The sequence below is a fragment of the Centruroides vittatus genome, unplaced genomic scaffold (genome assembly GCF_030686945.1).
Source record: "Centruroides vittatus isolate TY-2023 unplaced genomic scaffold, ASM3068694v2 contig_484, whole genome shotgun sequence".
Classification (NCBI taxonomy): Eukaryota; Metazoa; Arthropoda; class Arachnida; order Scorpiones; family Buthidae; genus Centruroides; species Centruroides vittatus.
The window spans coordinates 2,510,683-2,529,955 of record NW_027122274.1 but is presented as its reverse complement, the minus strand read 5'-3'; the positions used below and the strand labels follow the sequence as shown (position 1 = coordinate 2,529,955).

Here is a 19,273-nt window from a genome sequence, read left to right as displayed (position 1 = left end):
TTTATTCACTTAATAAAATCAGCCAATGACTTATTATTAACAAGAAAATAAATATATCCTTAACATTTTTTATTAATTAATTCTTACAATTTGATAATATAATATGAAATTAACTAATAACTAAACAAAAAAAAATTATACAGCATCTGAATAAAAAATTAAATCAAAACCTGATTTTAATTTAAATTATCATTTTATAATTATTTTTTAACTTACATTTTCCAATATTTGAGCAAGTTGTAATATTATTTATGTTGCCTTTTTCTCTACACCAGTCTTTACCTGAAATTTTTAAGTTTAAAAATTTAATTTACAATTTAAAAAAAGAAAGAATATTCATAAATTAATTTTACCTTGTAACTCATCAATTGGTGTTATGAAGAGAGAAAACCATGCACGATGAAAAGCACGTCTGAATAATTCTGAATCAAGTGGAAAATCTGGATATAAAGTAGCTTGTATGACTATTCCACCACTAATTATAACAAGCATTGTCATCCTCATGAAATTTAGAAAATCAACAAGAACCTTCAAGGAAAAAGATATTAAAAATCTTTAAATGATTTTTCAGAAGTCATTATTTAAACTTTTTTATATTAATAAATGATACAGTACAAACTGGACATACATTAAACATAAAAAACAACCTTTACTTCATCCAACAATAAACTTTCAAACATTTTAAAATCACTTAAGACTCATCTTCAGATTCAAACTTATGGAATAAACTACAAATGCAGGTGTTCCATTGGATTTAAAAATAAGTATTAATTTGCAATAAACCAGAAATTTGTAAAAAAATATAAATATAACTCATTATAAAATTAGAAATAAATACAAATAATGGACATAAGAACATAATATAACAAAATGAATAGCTTATGCCAAACTATACTGTTTTAATAAAAAATTTTACATGTTGGGAATAGATACTGCATCTCTTATTGATGTATTCTTCCTTTTCACTGGCTTTGCACATCTCCAGAATCTTGGTGATATTATAAGTTAATGCTTATTTTTAAATCCAATGGGATGTCCATGTGTGAGGTCTATTTCATGTGTTGAACCTGAAGATTAATCATTAAGTGACTCAAAAAACATTTATTTGAAATTTTATTGCTGGATGAAGAAAAGTTGTTGCTATTTCTTTATGCATTCTAATAATTTATTACTAAAATCTATTTACAAGCTGTTATCAAATTTATTTGTCAGTAAAGTTTCACATTACCAATAAAATATTACTTCAAACTATTGTAAGACTGTAAAAGTATCATTTATTCAAATCTTCAAATAACTAGTTTGGAAGTTTACAATAAATAAAATATATGACTATAATTTACTTTTACAATTTAAATTAATCTACTATCCTTGATAATTTGAATTTTAGATACTAATTATCAATTGTAGTGAATAAGAAAATGTAAATGATATGAATTGTTAGTTGACAAACATCTGAAAGAGAAGTTTTCTAAACAAAGTTATCACCTTTATTTAGAAAAAAATTAAACCTAATACAAACCAACAAAAGATGTATATAAAATAGTACACTGCCAAGAGAAATATGGCAACAATAAAAAGTGAACAGGAATGACTTTTAGCAACATGATATAAAATCAGACATTCATTTCTTTCTTACGGGCAACATGAATTATGAAATGTAAAATTTAAATATTTTTAATGCCCCCAATTTAATCCCAGGCCTCTCAGAGCATAAGTTGATGCCTTATCCAACTCAGCCATCTGGCCATCACTTGGAAATTTAGTCAAGAAAGAATTAATTAGAAAATTTAAGTTTAAAACAAAATCATTATTGATCAAACATTAATTTTACAGTATGATAGAAACAATAAATGGAACATTTCTTCTACTGTATGTTTTAAATAACAGACAAACAAATGTTTTTTTGGCATATTGCCCAAACTTTGATTTTAGTGCATTAGTATTAAACACCTAAATAAATAAGAGTTAAAAACACTTAATACATTTTTTTCACAAATGAGAATGATCAAAGCTAGCAATAACATTTAATACATATACCTCAAGAAAATTTTCAGAATAAATGATTTATATATAACATATACAGGATCTTCCAAAAAGAATTTTACTATTTTAAATTACAGTAATTATATTAATTATTACCTTAAAATAATTTAATACATTTCAAAACATAGAAAATCTCTTCAAATTTCATACCTGTTCATTACAATCCCTCAAAATGTGCACCTTGTGTCACATGATATACATCCAGCCAATAGTCAATTTCTTCCCAGACTCACTACAATATATCCATTGTCACTCCTCCCAAAGCAGTTATAATTTGATTCTGCAGCTCCTGCAAATTCCTGAGCAATGGTGGCAAAGACAGTGTCCTTCACATAGCCCACAAGAATAAATCACAAGTTGTCAGATCAAGGGACCTAAGAGCCAGCAAAACAAGATTGTCATTAGGTCCATGATGTCTGATGCCATGCCCCAATCACTGAAGAAACACACAATTCATAACTTCATATGAAAATGAGATGGAGCCTCAACTTGCTGGAAGATATAGTCACCAGAACCTCTCTCAGTTAAGAAAATGGCCAGAACAGTGAGTCTGAGAAGAAATTGACTATCAGCTGGATATTACCAAATACCTAATTTTTAGTTTTTACAATTTTTAAAGTTTATCTTCAAAGACATTAGATAAAACAAAAAGATCATCTATGGGGCAATTAAAGTTTTTGTTTGATGTATCAACTTTTTAGGCTTAAATTTTCAAAAATTTTCTTTAACAAGAAAAGCCTTTCTGAAATATTCAATATGATAAAATAAAACAAAACACCAACTCCTTAAAGCATTAGTAGTATTTGAGATTTTATTTAATTATATGTACCATATTTCCAAGATTAAACTTGGGGATTCAAATAAATCCCAGTTTTTGAATAAACTCCAGGAAATAAAAATTCCATTAAAAATAAACCCTGGATTGAAAAGTAAGGGAAACATGTTGAAGTACTGTACAGGGTAAATGTAGTTATGAGTGACAGAAAAGGAGTAAAAAAAATTCTAAACCTTCAAATTATCTAGAGACAGACAGCATTTTCTATTCCAAAGTTCGTGAAAAAATTTTTTGAAATAAAATTATAAATATTGTCATATTGAGCAGGGAAAGTTGCAACCAAGTCCAGAGTTTATCAGCCAAAGTGTAATTAGAAAAATTCTAATTGGAAAGATATGGAAAGTTTGAACCAAAAGATAGCTGTCAAGATTTTGATTCCTGCAACGACATTGAAGCAGACACAAATGACAATGTAATAACTAAATTGAAAGATAATGAATCAGATTGACTACAGTAATGCCCAGAGTTACATAAGTAATGCGAACCATAGACCTTTACATAACTCAAATTTTACATAAGTCAAATTTGTAAATTGCTTAAGTATAACTACATAATTAATAAATTAATACAGTAGAGAGTCGTTAATCCGAACCCCGGTAATCCGAATCGCCGGTTGTCTGAATGATTTTCAGTCGGACTGTGTCGTGCTGAATCGAACATTTTTGATACTAGATTTACTTCTAAAGTATAATTTTTTTGTTTTTATATTTTTCAATATATTTATTTTGTTTGTACAAAATAAAGTAATAATTTTTAATGATACAATAGCCTTGATTATTATTATAAAAATTTTTGTTAGGCTTAAAATCGACGAAAATTCAACACGAAGCGATACGCAATGGAGAAAAATTTGAACATCGGACAGGTTAATATATTTTTTCGTACATAATCGGTTATCCGAACAAATCATTAATCCGAACAACCCGTCCCCAATTGATTCGGATTAATGACTCTCTACCGTACTGTATTTATTATTATATGTGTACTGTACATATATTATTTATTTTTTTGTATAATTCAGTTTGTTGTTTCAATTACATTTTAACAGTACAGTACTGTAAATAAGCAATGAACACTATGTAAATTTAGCAGTGGTAAACAAGTTGTGTATTAAACAAATCACTTGAGGCAAACTACACTAATAACGTGAAACAATACACACAGAAAAACAAGCAATGATGATGTGCTTGGTTTCTCTGCTCAACCTTCACTGAGTACTGTAGAAGAATCTTGTTTACATGAGTGCCCAATATGTTTGCAGATGTGCTTACAATTAGACTGTAAAGTAACAGATTAGTAGAGCAATAAAGTAATAAATTAGTACAGTGCAAAAGAAAGAAAGGAATAGAGACAGAGAATGAATGTTTGAAATGGAATAATTCTTTGTATAATTACATATTACTTTACTCAGATTTTTTTCCAATTTTTGAGATTTACATTTTACATAACTGCAAATTTATGTAAGTCGTGTGTTACTTAACTCAAAGTATTACTGTATAAAACAATAATTATTTCAAATATTATAGCAGTAACCAATAAATATGGTCAATAATGGTTTTGATAGTTTGAAAAATGTACAAGTAATTAAGGTATTTCTTTCAATTTTTACTCATATTCTGTTGCAAGATAATAAACACCAACATAAAAAAACACTGGAGAAGCATGTTTTAAAAATAAATCTGAGGTTTAATTGAGGAAATATAGTAAAATATTATATACAGAAAAATTGTAAGAAACAAAAGTCTATCTTAAACTTACCATTAGTTTCACTCTATAAAGAAGTGGTCCTAAAGTTGGTGATATAGGAAGATAAATAGCAATGAGTCGATAATAAAAATATAATAATCCAACACACAAGAGAATCTTTCCATTATATGGTTTTAAAAAAATTCCAACATTCAAAATTCTGCCCAAAACATATAGAACAACGAATGCTATTATCAAGAGTATTTCTACACACTTCAGAAATAATGGTACACTGGTATATTTCTGGAAAAAAAAATTATTATTATTATTATCATCATGAGGAAAAAAAAATATTTATTTATTTACTGAAAAGAGAAAACAACTGTAAAAACCAAACAACCTTTCTAATCCAGCATTTAATTTTGAATAAGCGCACATTCTGCTTTCAGATGGCTTAACTAACTTATTTTAAATATACTGGAATATATGCTATGTTCAAATAAAAATATAATATTTAATAATTTCCTTGGAATGTAAAAAAATCCAGCAATGAGTTGTGTAACTTTCATGGCAAAACAATTTAAAATTGTATGTGGTGCCATCTGTTACGAAATTTAATTATTAAAACAATTTTCATATTATTAGGTCGTTGAAAAATGAAATGGCCAATTTTTTTTAAATTTAAACTTCCCAGCCTTGTAGTTCAACTTTTTTCCACATGAATAGTGCTGTATATTTGCAATTGGATGAGCACACATATAATATGTGAATTTAGAACTGTAATCCCATTTATATTGCGAGTTCCACATGTTTAAGAGTATTTTTTCTGACAGCAAGGAAAAAAGTATATTGAATATTTTTCTTTTACAAGTATAAGCAGGGACAGAACACAACCAATAAAACCTTTGGTGAAGGTTCTATGAGTGAACAGACCACCAGACATTGGTTAAAAAATTTTATTCCAAGAATACAAATCTCAAAAATCAGAATTGAAGAACATCGTTGAATCAGAACATCTGACTGTCTAGGAAATCATGGAAAGATTGAACATTCTGAACATTATTCAACTATTTCTCAACATCTAAACATATTAGGGAAAGTCAAGAAGCTCGAAAAATGGGTACCACACAAACTTAGTGAAAGATAAAGAGCATCATTTGGAGGTCTGCAGTTCTTTAATTATTCATCACAAAACTGAAAGTATTCAAATGAAATTCTTTCCCCATCCACCTTATTCTCCAGACTTTTTTGCCAACAGACTATCACTTTTATACATTTGGACAGCTTTTTTGGCAAGGAAAGTTGTCAAGAAAGAGGATGCAATAAAAAATACCTTTAATGACTTTTTGGCTTCTCATTCTTGTGATTTCTATCAAATTGGCATTAATGCATTTTTATTGTATTAGGAAAAGTATATTAATGTTGGTGGAGACAATTTTGATTGAATATGTAAGTTTTAAATTAAATTAATAAACATTCAAAGTCAGAAGTAAAAATTGGCCATTTCATTTGCAAAACCTAATATTAATTATTATAAAATGGCAAAAAGCTTAATTTTAGGGTAGAGATGAGTTTTATAAAAAATTGTAAATGCTAATAAACAGTGAAATCATTCAACGCCATTTGAAATATGACATACGACACTTTCTATCTCCCTATCCCCTTGATCTTTAGCCACCAAAATTTAATAGCATCAATCCCCTTAATACATAAACTTCCCTGCAAATTTTCAGAAATTTTTGACAAAAGGTGTTATTAAGCTTCAAAGAGAGTGAACAAAATTCCCCCAACACATACTAACATCGTTACATACAGAAAAATCCCAAATTTTTTTTGCATTTCTTGATATTTCAAAAATGTAAAAATCTCACAGGGTCATTTTTTGACTGATTGCCATACTTTCCTTCTGTTATAAATAACAGCCAGAAAAGTAAAAACAATTCCCAAAATGCTTACACTAATAAATGTATTCTAATTTGTATTGTTTATTGATAGAATACAATAAAATTAATTAAATTTATAAATTGTAAATTTAAGATAATTAAACAATATAAATTTCTTCTAAACATCAACAATCTGCTTATATTTTTAACAATTTAACTATACTTCAATTTTAATTTATTCACAAATTATCAGATAAAGTACTCACTTTGAATAGAATATATGCTCGTCTGATATTTTCTATGGCTATGAGAAATGTCCACGAACAGACAATTATGTCTAGAATTAAGATACCACAAGAAGGAGCAAGAACTGCAACACTAAATATCCCCAAATAAAACATATAAAATAACTGAAATGGTCAAAAATAAAAATAATTAGATATTACAAATTGGAATAAATTTAAAAAATAATTTATGAAATAAAATAAAATTTAAGCAACATTATAATATAGCCACAAAATAATATATAATTTTAAAAGATTTATTTCAGAGAGAGTATTTTTAATAATAATAAAACAAAGTGGAGGGCGTGTTTGAACGTCGACACTGCGAGTGACTTTTCTGCAAACCCTTCATTGTGCAGGGAAGTGGTAAATTACTGTTTAATTAATTAACCTAGGACTAAAATAAGTTCAAACTAACATTATCTAAGTGAAGGTAAAGGAAAAAGCAAAAAAATTCAAAAAAATAATAATATGCAAAGATCTCCAGTCAGGCGTGGAAGACCTCCATTGACTAGAACAAGGACAGAGAACAAACAAGCTCAACCATGCACTTCAAGTTGTAAACTTATTACGGATTACGGAAAACAACCGAAAAATGATTTACAAGAAGGAACAAAAGAACTCTCGAATCAAAATATGGAACCTGGTCAGCAGAATTTATTGGGCTCAACAGGTGAGTCACTTAATATTAATTCAAGTCTTCTTACTAATTCGGCTAATCAACTTGACACCACAACGGCACTTCTATGGACTAAAATATCAGATTTAATAAATACTTCAAATGATAAACTGTTAGAACAAATGGCCTATATAAAAGAAAATGTAAAACGAATACGTCAAGATATACGTGAGACTAAGGAAAGACAGATAAATATGGAGGAAGAAATTAAAAATTTACAACAACAACTAGAAAACCAAAAAAGTGAAAACGAACTAATGCAATTTAAAATGGACTTTGTAATTAATGATTATAATTATAAAAACATAATTGCATATAAATATCCAAACTCGAAAACCATATTTAAGTTAGAGGTATATAACTTTATGACAATGTACTTAATATTCACGATATACCCAAACTGAGATAATAGAAACAAACTTAATAACAAAGCAACCTAACATAACAGTAAGAATAACATTCAGTAATAAGCAACTTCGTGATAAATTTTTCTATACTTTTATTCAAAAGAAACAACAAAAAAATGCATTAGAAGAATGGGAAGATATGCAAATATCCCCAGATTTGACTAAAAACTCAAGAGATAAGAAGGAAAAATTTACTCCCAATACTTCATGAATTGAGAAAACTAAAAGACCAAGTGAAACTCTGTAATGATATATTAATGATAAACCAAGAAAAAATAACATATAGCTTAAAATTGAGCAAATTGGTTTATGTAAACAATTTTCGTCTTTATAGTAATCAAATAAATACAGATAGTTGATATTATGTTAAGCAAAAATATACGCAACAAAAAAAGTCATAAAGAATAACCAACTGGTTTCCATAGCTAACTGGAATGGCCAAGGAATAAAAAATAAAATGTCACTAATAAATAACTTTTGTGTTAGATACGAACCGGATATTTTAGCTATTACTGAAACTTGGATTACTTTGAATTTGTATTATAAAACAAAATTTTTCAATAACTTTATAGTAGAATCAATCCAAGCACAAAAACCTACAGGTCCAGGCCACCCAAGCAGAGGAATGTGTGTCCTTATAAAAAAGAACTTTGGTAAAATAATTGATATAAAAAAATGTAATAATTATATGCTACTGCTTATCTCATTACAAAAACCTACTTTTGTAAATAAAACATATAATTTAATAACATTATTAATTGCTTATATTCTGCCTGATGACTTAAGTACGTAAAAAAATATTTTTAAAACATTAGAAAGTTGGAATCATGTTTCTCTGCTCACTTTGGTAATGGGAGATTTTAATGCAAAGATTGGTGAGTTAACAGATTCAAAATACAGAGGCGACAATGTCTATATATCTAATAAACATCTATCGAAAGATAAACAAATCAACAGACTGGGTAAAAACCTTATTGAGTTGCTAACGGAACACAGATTGTTTCTCCTTAATGGTAGAATTCAACAGGATAGTCCGGCTGAACATACCTGCTTGACTAATACGGGTGCTTCGACCATAGATTTTACAATCTGCTCTGAATTATTCTTAGATTGCTGTGTAGAATTTCAGACCACAAATTTTGATATTTCAGATCATTTTCCTACAATAGCAAAATTCCGTTTATTTCCTTCTGAGAATTCAGATAATACACATAACAACAACTTCAAGATAAGGTACAAATTGACCAATTATAAGTCCGACATTGAAAAATCGGTTAAAAAATATGCTAGAAGTAACTAACTACAATTGTGAAGAGGTTTACAAAATAATGATAAATATCATGAATGATTACATAATATTAAACAAGGATAATAAAAACGTGCAAAACAAAAATAAAAAAATTTGGTATGACCTCGACTGTTATAAAGGAAAACTGCGGAAGCAACAAGACTTAAAAATTTATAGGCAAAATCCTAATAAAGAAAACTTGATTAATTATAAAAATTCCAAACGAATCTACAATAATTTAATCAAGACAAAAAAGAAAAACTACCTTTGTAGAATTGAATCAAATTTAATAAATAATAGTAATAATAGCAAAATATTTTGGAACACTATTCGAAAATTTCGACCAAAAGCTAATCTAGGGGACATCAACATTTGTATAGAATTCGAAACTTGGAGGAAATTCTATCAAAGATTCAATATAAATAATTTAAAAATTCCAATGAATAGAATTATTAATTACTATGATGATTATTTAAACGCTGACTTGACTATGAATGAACTCGACGAAGTAATTCAAAAAACAATACCACCCCTGGGGATGATAACATACCAACCAAATTCTTAAAAATGTTGCCAATGGAAGCTAAAATAACATTTTTGAAAATATTCAATGCTATGTACAGCACAATGTCCTATCCTGAATCTTGGAATTCCATAATCATGACGATAATTTATAAAAAGGGAGACCAGACGGCTCCAGAAAACTATAGACCTATAGCTTTGTTATCTACACTTAGAAAATGTTTCACCTCGATACTTGCAAGAAAATTCCAACATTGGATCAAAATCAACGAGTTAGAGGCAGAATTTCAATTTGCTTATACAAAAAATAAAGGCACTGAATTTGCGATATTCACCTTGCTCATGATTATTCAATTATATCTCGTAAAAAAACATAGAAAAGTGTATGCTGCCTTCATAGATATTACAAAGGCATTTGATTCAGTATACGTACCATTATTACCACAAAAACTTAAGGAGAGTGGTGCAAGTTCTCAATTTATAGGAACAATATCATTATTATTTCAAAATTATAAAATAAAAATTAAGCACGGCAAAAATACTCTTTCACCATTAACGCATTCACGTGGTATTCTTCAAGGAGACCCACTGTCTCCATATTTATTTAACTTTTATCTGAAAGATATAGATCATCTTTTTTCTGAAGTAAATGATGGCATAGTTATAAGTAATAAAGCATTTCATTATATTCTCTTTGCTGATAACTTGGTTGTGGTAGCACAGACAAAAATTTCTCTCCAAAGGAAAATTAACCAATTAAATTCGCATTTTAAGTCTAAATATTTGGCACTTAATTCAAGTAAAACTAAAATAATTATTTTTCGGAACAACAGTAAAATATCTGCTAATGAAACAAAAATATATCATGAAAATATCTTGCTACAAAATGTCAATGAGATAAATTATCTAGGAATTAATTTTGATTGGAATTTAACATTTAAATCACATATTTCTAAACTCAACAATAAAGTTAAACAAGCAATCGACAATCTTTTGTTTTTAGCAGCATATTGAAAACTTCTGATTTAAGAATACACATGAAACTTTATAATTCAATTATTAATCCTATGATATTTTACGCCAGTCCCATCTGGAGCTTGGATTATCTCTATAAATTAGAACTATTTCATATTTACTATTAACGCAGATTATTTCAGTTAGAACGGACAATATCTGGATATGCACTACGCCATGAAACCAATCGTATATGGTCCTTCCCGTTTATATTAAAACGCATTATAAAATTTTATTACAGGCTCAAATTCAATAGTGACACCAATTTGATTGCTCTATACCATGAAAATATTAAGCAAAGTAAATTTCAAAAAAATAAACAGCTATGGCATAATAAATTAAAAACTATCCTCAACTCTTTTGGAGTATCAGAACTACTATTTCAAGATATTATTCAAGATTGGAAAACAGGTTACTCACTTCTTTTGAACTCAGCTATAGCACAATCCATAAACAAAGATCAATTCTCCCTATACAGCAGTAAATATCATCCGTGGTACTTAGACATATTCAAAATACCTTCAGTTCAATCATATATGTTGTATTCAGTAAATTTGAATGTAAAACACCTTATAGTACAACTTCGTTTAAATAAATATTCGCTTTACGTTAACAACACTTATATAAGCTTATCAACAAAATGTTTCTTATGTAACGCTGATGATTTATCACCTTATCATTTAATATTAGAATGTCCAAAATTAAATGATATTCGTGAACACTATGACATGGCTCAAACTTGTAAAAGCAACTCGCTAATAGAATTGTTAAAAAACTTCAATAAAATGACTAAAAAGGACTTATATAAAATTTATACTATTTTAGTAAAATAATCGACATTTATAATAACAAAACAAACAAACATTAACGAAGCATTAAAATGTGCCATTATTAATGAAATATGACAAAAAAATCGTAAGAATCAAATTAAAAATGTATGGAATGTATCGGTGGAAAATTGGTGTAAATTAAAAAAATCACAAAGTATTGTAAAGTAAAAAAACAAGTAAATAATGTAAATGTTACCCCCTTGTAATAGGGAAGAAATTCCCAATGAACAATAATAAATGATGATGATGATGATGATAAAACAAAGTGCTAAAGTTCTCATCACTAAAAATATATTTAATCAGAAATGTTTTTGACTTTCAATTTAGATAATTCTCAGCTGATAGAATAAACAAAATAAATTTGTTTTAAATTTAAAATTACAAATTTAAATATGAAAAAATAAAAATAAAATAAATACATGAATAAATAAATGAATAAAATGAACTAAAAAACATAAATATAATTATACTAGCAAATAGGCCCAGCATTGCTCGGGCAAAAGTAACAATAGCAAAGATTAAGATTACGTTATAGTCACAAAAGAAAAAGAGTGATTTCATCAACAAACTCAGTATTTCTAAACAAAGGTTGAATTTGAAAATCGAATGTTCTAATATTGTTCAATTTTTACGATGTGTTCTGATTATATCCTTCAATTTTCATCCAATGTTCTAAAGAAGAAAGGTCGAGAAAAACCGAACTAATCTGTTTAAATTTGAAAATCAAATATGTTCTAACATATTACTCTTTTTCTTTCTCTTTTTTTCTCCAGCGCCCGTAAATCTTGCACGTCGCTTTCTCTTGTTCTCCATTGTTACTTAACACTTTGGTGTAACACAATTGCTTAAATTTGGTACCCTGTGTACCAAATTTCAACTTTCAACTCCTCACCGTTTGGACACGTCTCGATAATGTATATAGAAGCTTTAACCCTGTCCCTCCCCTCATGGAGAGGAATTTCAAAAAAATCCCTTCTTAGTGTGCATTCTCGTGACATACCCTAACTGTGTACCAAATTTCAACTTTCAACTCCTAACCGTTTGGGCTGTGCGCTGATTATTATTATTATTATTATTATTAACTCGTCTCAATTATATATATAGATATGAAAAATTTGTATACATAAATGTTCAAATATAAATAAAAGTACGTGCAGCAAATACAAAATCTAAATTCAGTCAATTTTAAGTTATTTTTCTGATGTTAATCAGTTAATATAGCCTTCACCTTTCTCTTTATTTTAGAGACATTTGACATTTATTTATTCTGGTCTTTGTTGTATATATATTTATTTATATTTGAATACAGTAGAGCGTCGAAAATTGGAGTCAATTGGGGACTGGGGTTGTTCCGATTAGTCATTTGTTCCGATTACTGACTTTGTACGAAAAAATATATTAACCTGTCCGATGTTCAAATTTTGCTACCGTTGCGTTTACACTTAACGTCCGAATTCGTCATGTATTTTGAATCCCGGGAACACCTATGACACAAATCGTCATCCGCTTACGAGCACGTGACCAATTTCCCAGGCAAAAACTTATAAAAGCCACTCCTTCCACCCCCTCAGGGGAGTCTCTTACCATCTGCCGGACAAACACCGTCGCTCGTCGTCACCGACTCGGACCTACTGTCCGAACGTCTTCGCGCTCAGTCGCAACATTATTAACCAGTGCCTATTTCGGATAATAATCCTCACCTCGTGGATATCAAGTGTTAACCCTACGGAAACGAACTAATGAGGTATGAAACCAGAATGTAAGCTCTCTCTCTCGACTCCTACGCGACTTAGGAAATTAGTCTGATTTTGTATTTGTGTCCATTGTTATATCGTAATAAATCTTGTTTTTATTGTTAAATGGTCTCCTCTTTGCCTCGAATATCGCTTCGCCTTATCGTCGACCCCATCCGTCGCACCTCCTATCCACTCGCATAACGCGTAATGCGTCACGCTAAGAAACGAAACAGCCATCCTTGACAAGTGAGGCAGAAACGGGAGATACGTCCTCCTCTGACCTCCCCCCTGTGTTTTGCATTTAGGTGTGTTCTTAGTACTAATGTAATCTGTTTTGATATTCACGTGTTAATCTTCATTTTACATGTGCATGTCCTGTAAGTTTAACCTGTTGGAATCCTAAATATTATTATTGTGTTGGGTTATGTGAGATATACTCGGTTAACACCAGCGGCTGTGTACTATGCCGGACCAAAGTCAAAGCATAGCAACCAAAACAGAAATTAAAGAAGTGTATCAGTGTGTGTCTGTATTCAGGAATTTCCTCACAATATGACATGTATTCAATATAGTGGCCTTCTGTAGTGTGTTGTATGTGTTTCTATTCAATTGTAATGTGCCCAGGCTTTTGTGTAGTGTGTGTGTGGTATGACACCTGTAGAGCAGAGAACGGCATATACAATAAGCACCTATCCATCCTCCACAAATGCCTTATTTCCTGGGCAAGTTCTGTGTACTTGCTGACTTTTTCAGTGCATGTGTTTTGTACATTGTGAATGTTTGGAATAGATATGATTATGATTATCATCATTATATTATTATTATATTTATATGTTTTTAGTTTATTTTTATTTTACTCATTTATTTATGTATCTATTTTATTTTATTTTTTCTGGATTTGAATTTGTAATTTTAAATTTAAAACAATTCCATTTTGTTCATTCTGTCATTTGAGGATAACCTAAATTGAAGGTTAAAAACACTTCTGATTAAATATTTTTGGTAATCAAAACTTTAGCAGTTTGTTTTATTATTATCATAATGGTGTTAAGTTTTATGGAATTTCATAAGAATATTTTTATTTACAAATATAAACATCCATTAACCTGATTTTTAGATTAATGACAAACAATTGCCAGATTACATCAGACTATAGTAATGCTATTATTTAATAATTAATGCCAAGTAATTGACCTAGAGATAGGTGTTAGACACCATCTACTGATACCTTTTTAAAGTTATCACTTATCTGTAGGCCAAATTACTTACATTTAATTATTAAATAGTAGCATTATTATAGCCCAATGTAATCCAGAAATCATTTGGTATTTTATTTACTATATATTATATGTATATTTAATTGTTCCTTGAATGAAATTAAAAACATTTTATTGAGAATAACCAAGACATTTAAATGAAAAATACTCTTTTAGGTAAATCTTTAAGTTATGGTAGTATATATATTTTTTACTTTTCACCCTTAAGGCACTAAGAGGGTCTTTTAATCATACCCATTATAGGTTTGGACAAGTCTACAATGAGATAATCAGGTGGTGAAAGATGGGGTCTGACTTATCTGGGATAGACACCCCTAAAAATTCCTGAGGTGTTTTGACCTTAGATTTGTTCCCAGGTCCCCAGAGAAATAGGCTGACAATGGTTTTCAGCTGGGGTGCCACAATGACATATAGAGACACTTAGGGGTGCCATGAAATATAGTGCTGAGCAGCATCATAATTCTTATATGTATTACTAAAAGTATGAAAAGTTCAATAACTCTACATTATAAAGCAGTAGGGCTGCCTCAAGAAAAAAGTATCAAATTAGGAAAACCCTATTAGAAAAAAGTTGAAAAAAACACTGGACATCAGCAATCAGCGAATTTGAATGTAGAAATTTAATCATGATAATTTCCTGTCTATAATCTGCGGATTATGTGTTAAAAAATCTTCCAACTTTGATGGTGTAGATCAGTGATTCCCAAACTTTTTCGATCCACCGCCCCCTAGCCCATTTTCTTTTGTGTGAGAAAGGATTGGAAATATTCTTAGGGAAAACTTTTCTATGAATCTCACACTTTGTGTCCTTACTGTTCATTGTTTTCAACATCTGGAAACCATTAAATGCAATGTTTCCTTTTATCAGTTTAACAGAGGAAAGAGAACGGCTGTCAGTGACCCCAACTTTTGCCTTTGGTCACCGTTCAGTACCCTGCCTCCAGTGCCTCCTAGATTTACTCACCGCCCACAAGGAAGCGTTATCGCCCACTTTGAGAATCTACACTGTAGATTATATACTAACTTCAATGATATAGATTTTATCATGTCAAGATTTCTTAACGTGATAAAATAGTGTGTTGTGTTGTTTGTATGTTGAGTGTATACAAAATCATTTGAACTTTCCACAAATAGCAACACAAACATTTAATGATAATATAAATTTGTTATTTTAAACTTATTAACTAAATTATTACCAAAGTGCTTTATAATCATATATATTTGACATCTATATTAATCTCTAGATTTGGAAATATCATTAGCAAATGTCTGTATTCTAAATATTGAAAATGTTAAAGTTCTCCATATTCTAAATAATAGTAAAAGCATATAGCCAATATTCCTCAAAGATAATTTTAAAATTAATTCTAATAATAATTTTTATATCATTTAACATTTTAATTTTTAGTTAATATTTTTAATATTTACCTGAAAAATCCAAAACTTTGTAATAGGAGCACTCCACATCCAATATATCATTTTCCAAATTGGAGGTTGTGCACGAATAAACACTTCTTTTTCTCTAAGTAATGTTGCTACTTGTTGTCTATGTTTACCATGACCAAATGGAAATTCATATCTCACAGAATTACTGAAAAAATGTTTATAGAAAATAAATGTTTTTAAAATAATTTATATTATAATTAGTGTAAAATAATATTTAACATTTAAATCACTTTTTAAAGTCAAAATATCCATTATTGTTTTAAAAATTTTTAAATAAAGGTTTTGAAAATAAGTCAAAATATAAAAAAAATTTTAACTTTTATCTTCAAATATGCTTTTCAAAATATCAAATAACAAAAATATTTTGTTTATAAATATAAACGAACATGTGCCATGTTCATTGAAAACTTTGGCATAAATATATTCACAGTTCTATTGACAAAACAATATCACATTCTCAATTAAACTGTGAATGTATTGTGAGAATTCGAATATGAGATTAATTTATTTTTCTAAAATCTAAAACTCCATGCAATATTTTGTTATTCAATTGCACATTTTTCCACCTTTTGAAAGAAATTTGAGGAGAACAAAGAAATAAAACTTCCTTTCCCAACCGTTTACTTCCTGAGAAAATTACTACTATATCCGATGACTAAACTCCTAATTAACTCGACTCATCGTCAGATGACCACAGTCCGAACTCCTCACTGGAGAAAATTCTGAATATAAAGGTTTTACGCACTGATTCGAGGTGAATTCGGCCATTCCAGCCAGTTCTACAAAACTTTTGTTTGTGCTTAGTCTACTCAGACTTCCCAACCTCTGCCTTGTATAAGAATCAAGAAAGAAATTAAGTTCAGCGATTATATTCAGAGGTATTATGCCAAACTTTATGTAAGCTCTCTCTCGGTATTTAGAGGTGTAAGTAGTTAGGAATCGATATAGCGATAGATTATTCCTTTATGTATTTCTTTATTATATTCATTAAACTTTTGTTTGTTATTTGTTAACCTATCTGTTCACTTGGTTAGATACGGAAACAGACACCTATTGATAACCTTACCCATTGATCTTCCCCACTCGTAATCAATAGCCCTCTTCTTAGAAAGAAACTACAAGATACTATCATGAGTTAGGACATGATATTAAATAAATTTAATCCTAACTGGGGTTGGGAATCCTGACAGGAGATGATGCTTTTATGATCGTCTTGTCTCCAAATTCTTAAATTAGTATATTAAGGCCATCCAATGACAAAGTGAGTGGTTTTTACCTAACCATGCTGATTAAGCGTCAATAATAAATCCCTATTGACTCCGGCTTCTCACAGTATTATGCCTGCTTTTGTTTATATGTTTATGGCTTCATATATGAAAACACTGCAGAAAAACAATTTATCTATAACAACTATTTATCTATAATAAAATTTTAGATCTGAGTCAAACATTTATTTTTGATTAAATGATTTGTGGGACATTTCACATTCTTCAAATTGAACAGTTTAACAGTTTTAAAGCAAAATGAGATTCATACTTGAATCTGTTATAACTTTTTGGAACATACTCCTATGTTCTATGTTTGAAATGGTTTAGAAGGATTCCATCTTATGATAAGATGTGAAATGTCTCAAAAAGTATTTACAGTAGAGAGTCATTAATCGGAACCCTGGTAATCAGAATCGCCGGTAATCGGCACGATTTTCAGTTGGACTGTGTCATGCTGAATCGAACGTTTTTGATACTAAATTTACTTCTAAAGTATAATTTTCATGTTTTTATATTCTTCAATATATTTATTTTGTTTGTACAAAATAAAGAAATAATTTTTAACGATACAATAGCCTCAATTATTATTATAAAAATTTTCGTTAGGCTTAAAATCAACAAAAATTCAACGCGAAGCAACATGCAACGGAAAAAATTTCAACACAAAGCGACACGCAACGGAGAAAAATTTCAACATCGGATAGGTTAATATATTTTATTGTACATAATCGGTAATCGGAACAAATCACTAATCTGAACAACCCCAGTCCCCAATTGATTCCGATTTCTGACTCTCTACTGTAATTGAAAATAAATACAATTAATTTCTTGAGTTATATATAATTCAAATGTACAGGGTGGGCCAAAAGACACTTTACCATAGAAAGAGCTTGCCTTTGTGAAGAAGAAAACAAGGTCATTTAAAGAATTTTATCTTTCATGTTTAGGCCAAAAACATCTCCAAGATGTGTACATTATAATGTTAAAAAGAAACTTATAAAATAATTAAAAGTAAAACAGTTATTTCATTTTTACATGATAAAGTGACTTTTGGCTCACCCTATATATAAATAATGAAATCAATTATAGATAAGAAAGATAGTTATATCTAATGTTAAAATTTCTGTAGTCATAGAATACATTCCAATACAATTTGCCTTTTCAAATATGTAAAAATATACAGAACTATAAAGTTTAAATAAAAATATGATGCCATCAGCCAAACATTGCAACAATAAAAACTTAATTGGCTAAAATCTGATTATTACAAGTATCTTTCAGAGGTAAATTTTTATATAATTTTCTACACAGATATAAACTATGTAAGGTGCTCCACAAAAGTATAGAACCGTTGAAAAAATTACTCTTTTAAGATCAGAACATGCACTAATAGATAGAAATAGATTTTTTTTATGTGTAATTCAGCACCTAACTTATAAAAACATAATTTTAGGAAACTAATTTTTGGCTGACTGCAAAATAGTGAGGAAGTCAATTTACATACTGCCACATAAGTATAAAACCACCATCTTTCTTGCAAGTTTGAAGTATGAAAGTTTTTTCATCGTGCCTCGTGGTATTTTTTTCATCATGCCATTTAACAGACTTTAAGAAAGGATAAATTGTAACTTTGAGAAGCACTGATTTAAGTCATCAGGCAATAGCAAACATCATCAAGCATTTGAAAAAGGTTGTTCAGCATTATTTGTCAAATCCTGCAAATTATGGATCAAAGCATAGAAGTGGATGTCCTTCGAAGCTTACCCTGCAAGACTGCAAATGAATTATTAATGCAGTTTCTAATTCCACAGCATCAACGCACAAAATTTGGAACAATTTGGGTATTTAAGTACATCATGAACCATTTGAAGGATTTTACATTGCAACAACAACATTGTTTGGTCTCAAATGAGAAGTGCCCCTGCTCTTAAGCCTGAGCACAAAGCTGCCTGACTCAATTTTGCTAGGAAAAACATGGCCACTTAATAGAATAAGGTAAGTTTTTTGCTTTGTTTAGACCTATCATGCTAGCACAACAAATAACAATTTTGTCATATATATAATCTTTTTGGACG

The 19,273-nt window shown here is 29.2% G+C and overlaps 1 protein-coding gene across 2 annotated transcripts in view; it reads right to left on the bottom strand.

Moving 5' to 3' along the window:
* LOC136978024 (transient receptor potential cation channel subfamily M member-like 2) overlaps positions 1-19,273 on the bottom strand; it is a 79,663-nt gene that overhangs the window by 11,525 nt on the left and 48,865 nt on the right. For both annotated transcript variants that reach the window (XM_067273666.1, XM_067273667.1), the window contains exons 15-19: positions 15,913-16,075; positions 6,714-6,857; positions 4,637-4,867; positions 354-528; positions 217-282 (exon numbers count right to left, since the gene is read on the bottom strand). In XM_067273666.1, the coding sequence (XP_067129767.1) occupies positions 217-282; positions 354-528; positions 4,637-4,867; positions 6,714-6,857; positions 15,913-16,075 (779 nt within the window). The remainder of the gene's footprint in view (positions 1-216; positions 283-353; positions 529-4,636; positions 4,868-6,713; positions 6,858-15,912; positions 16,076-19,273) is intronic.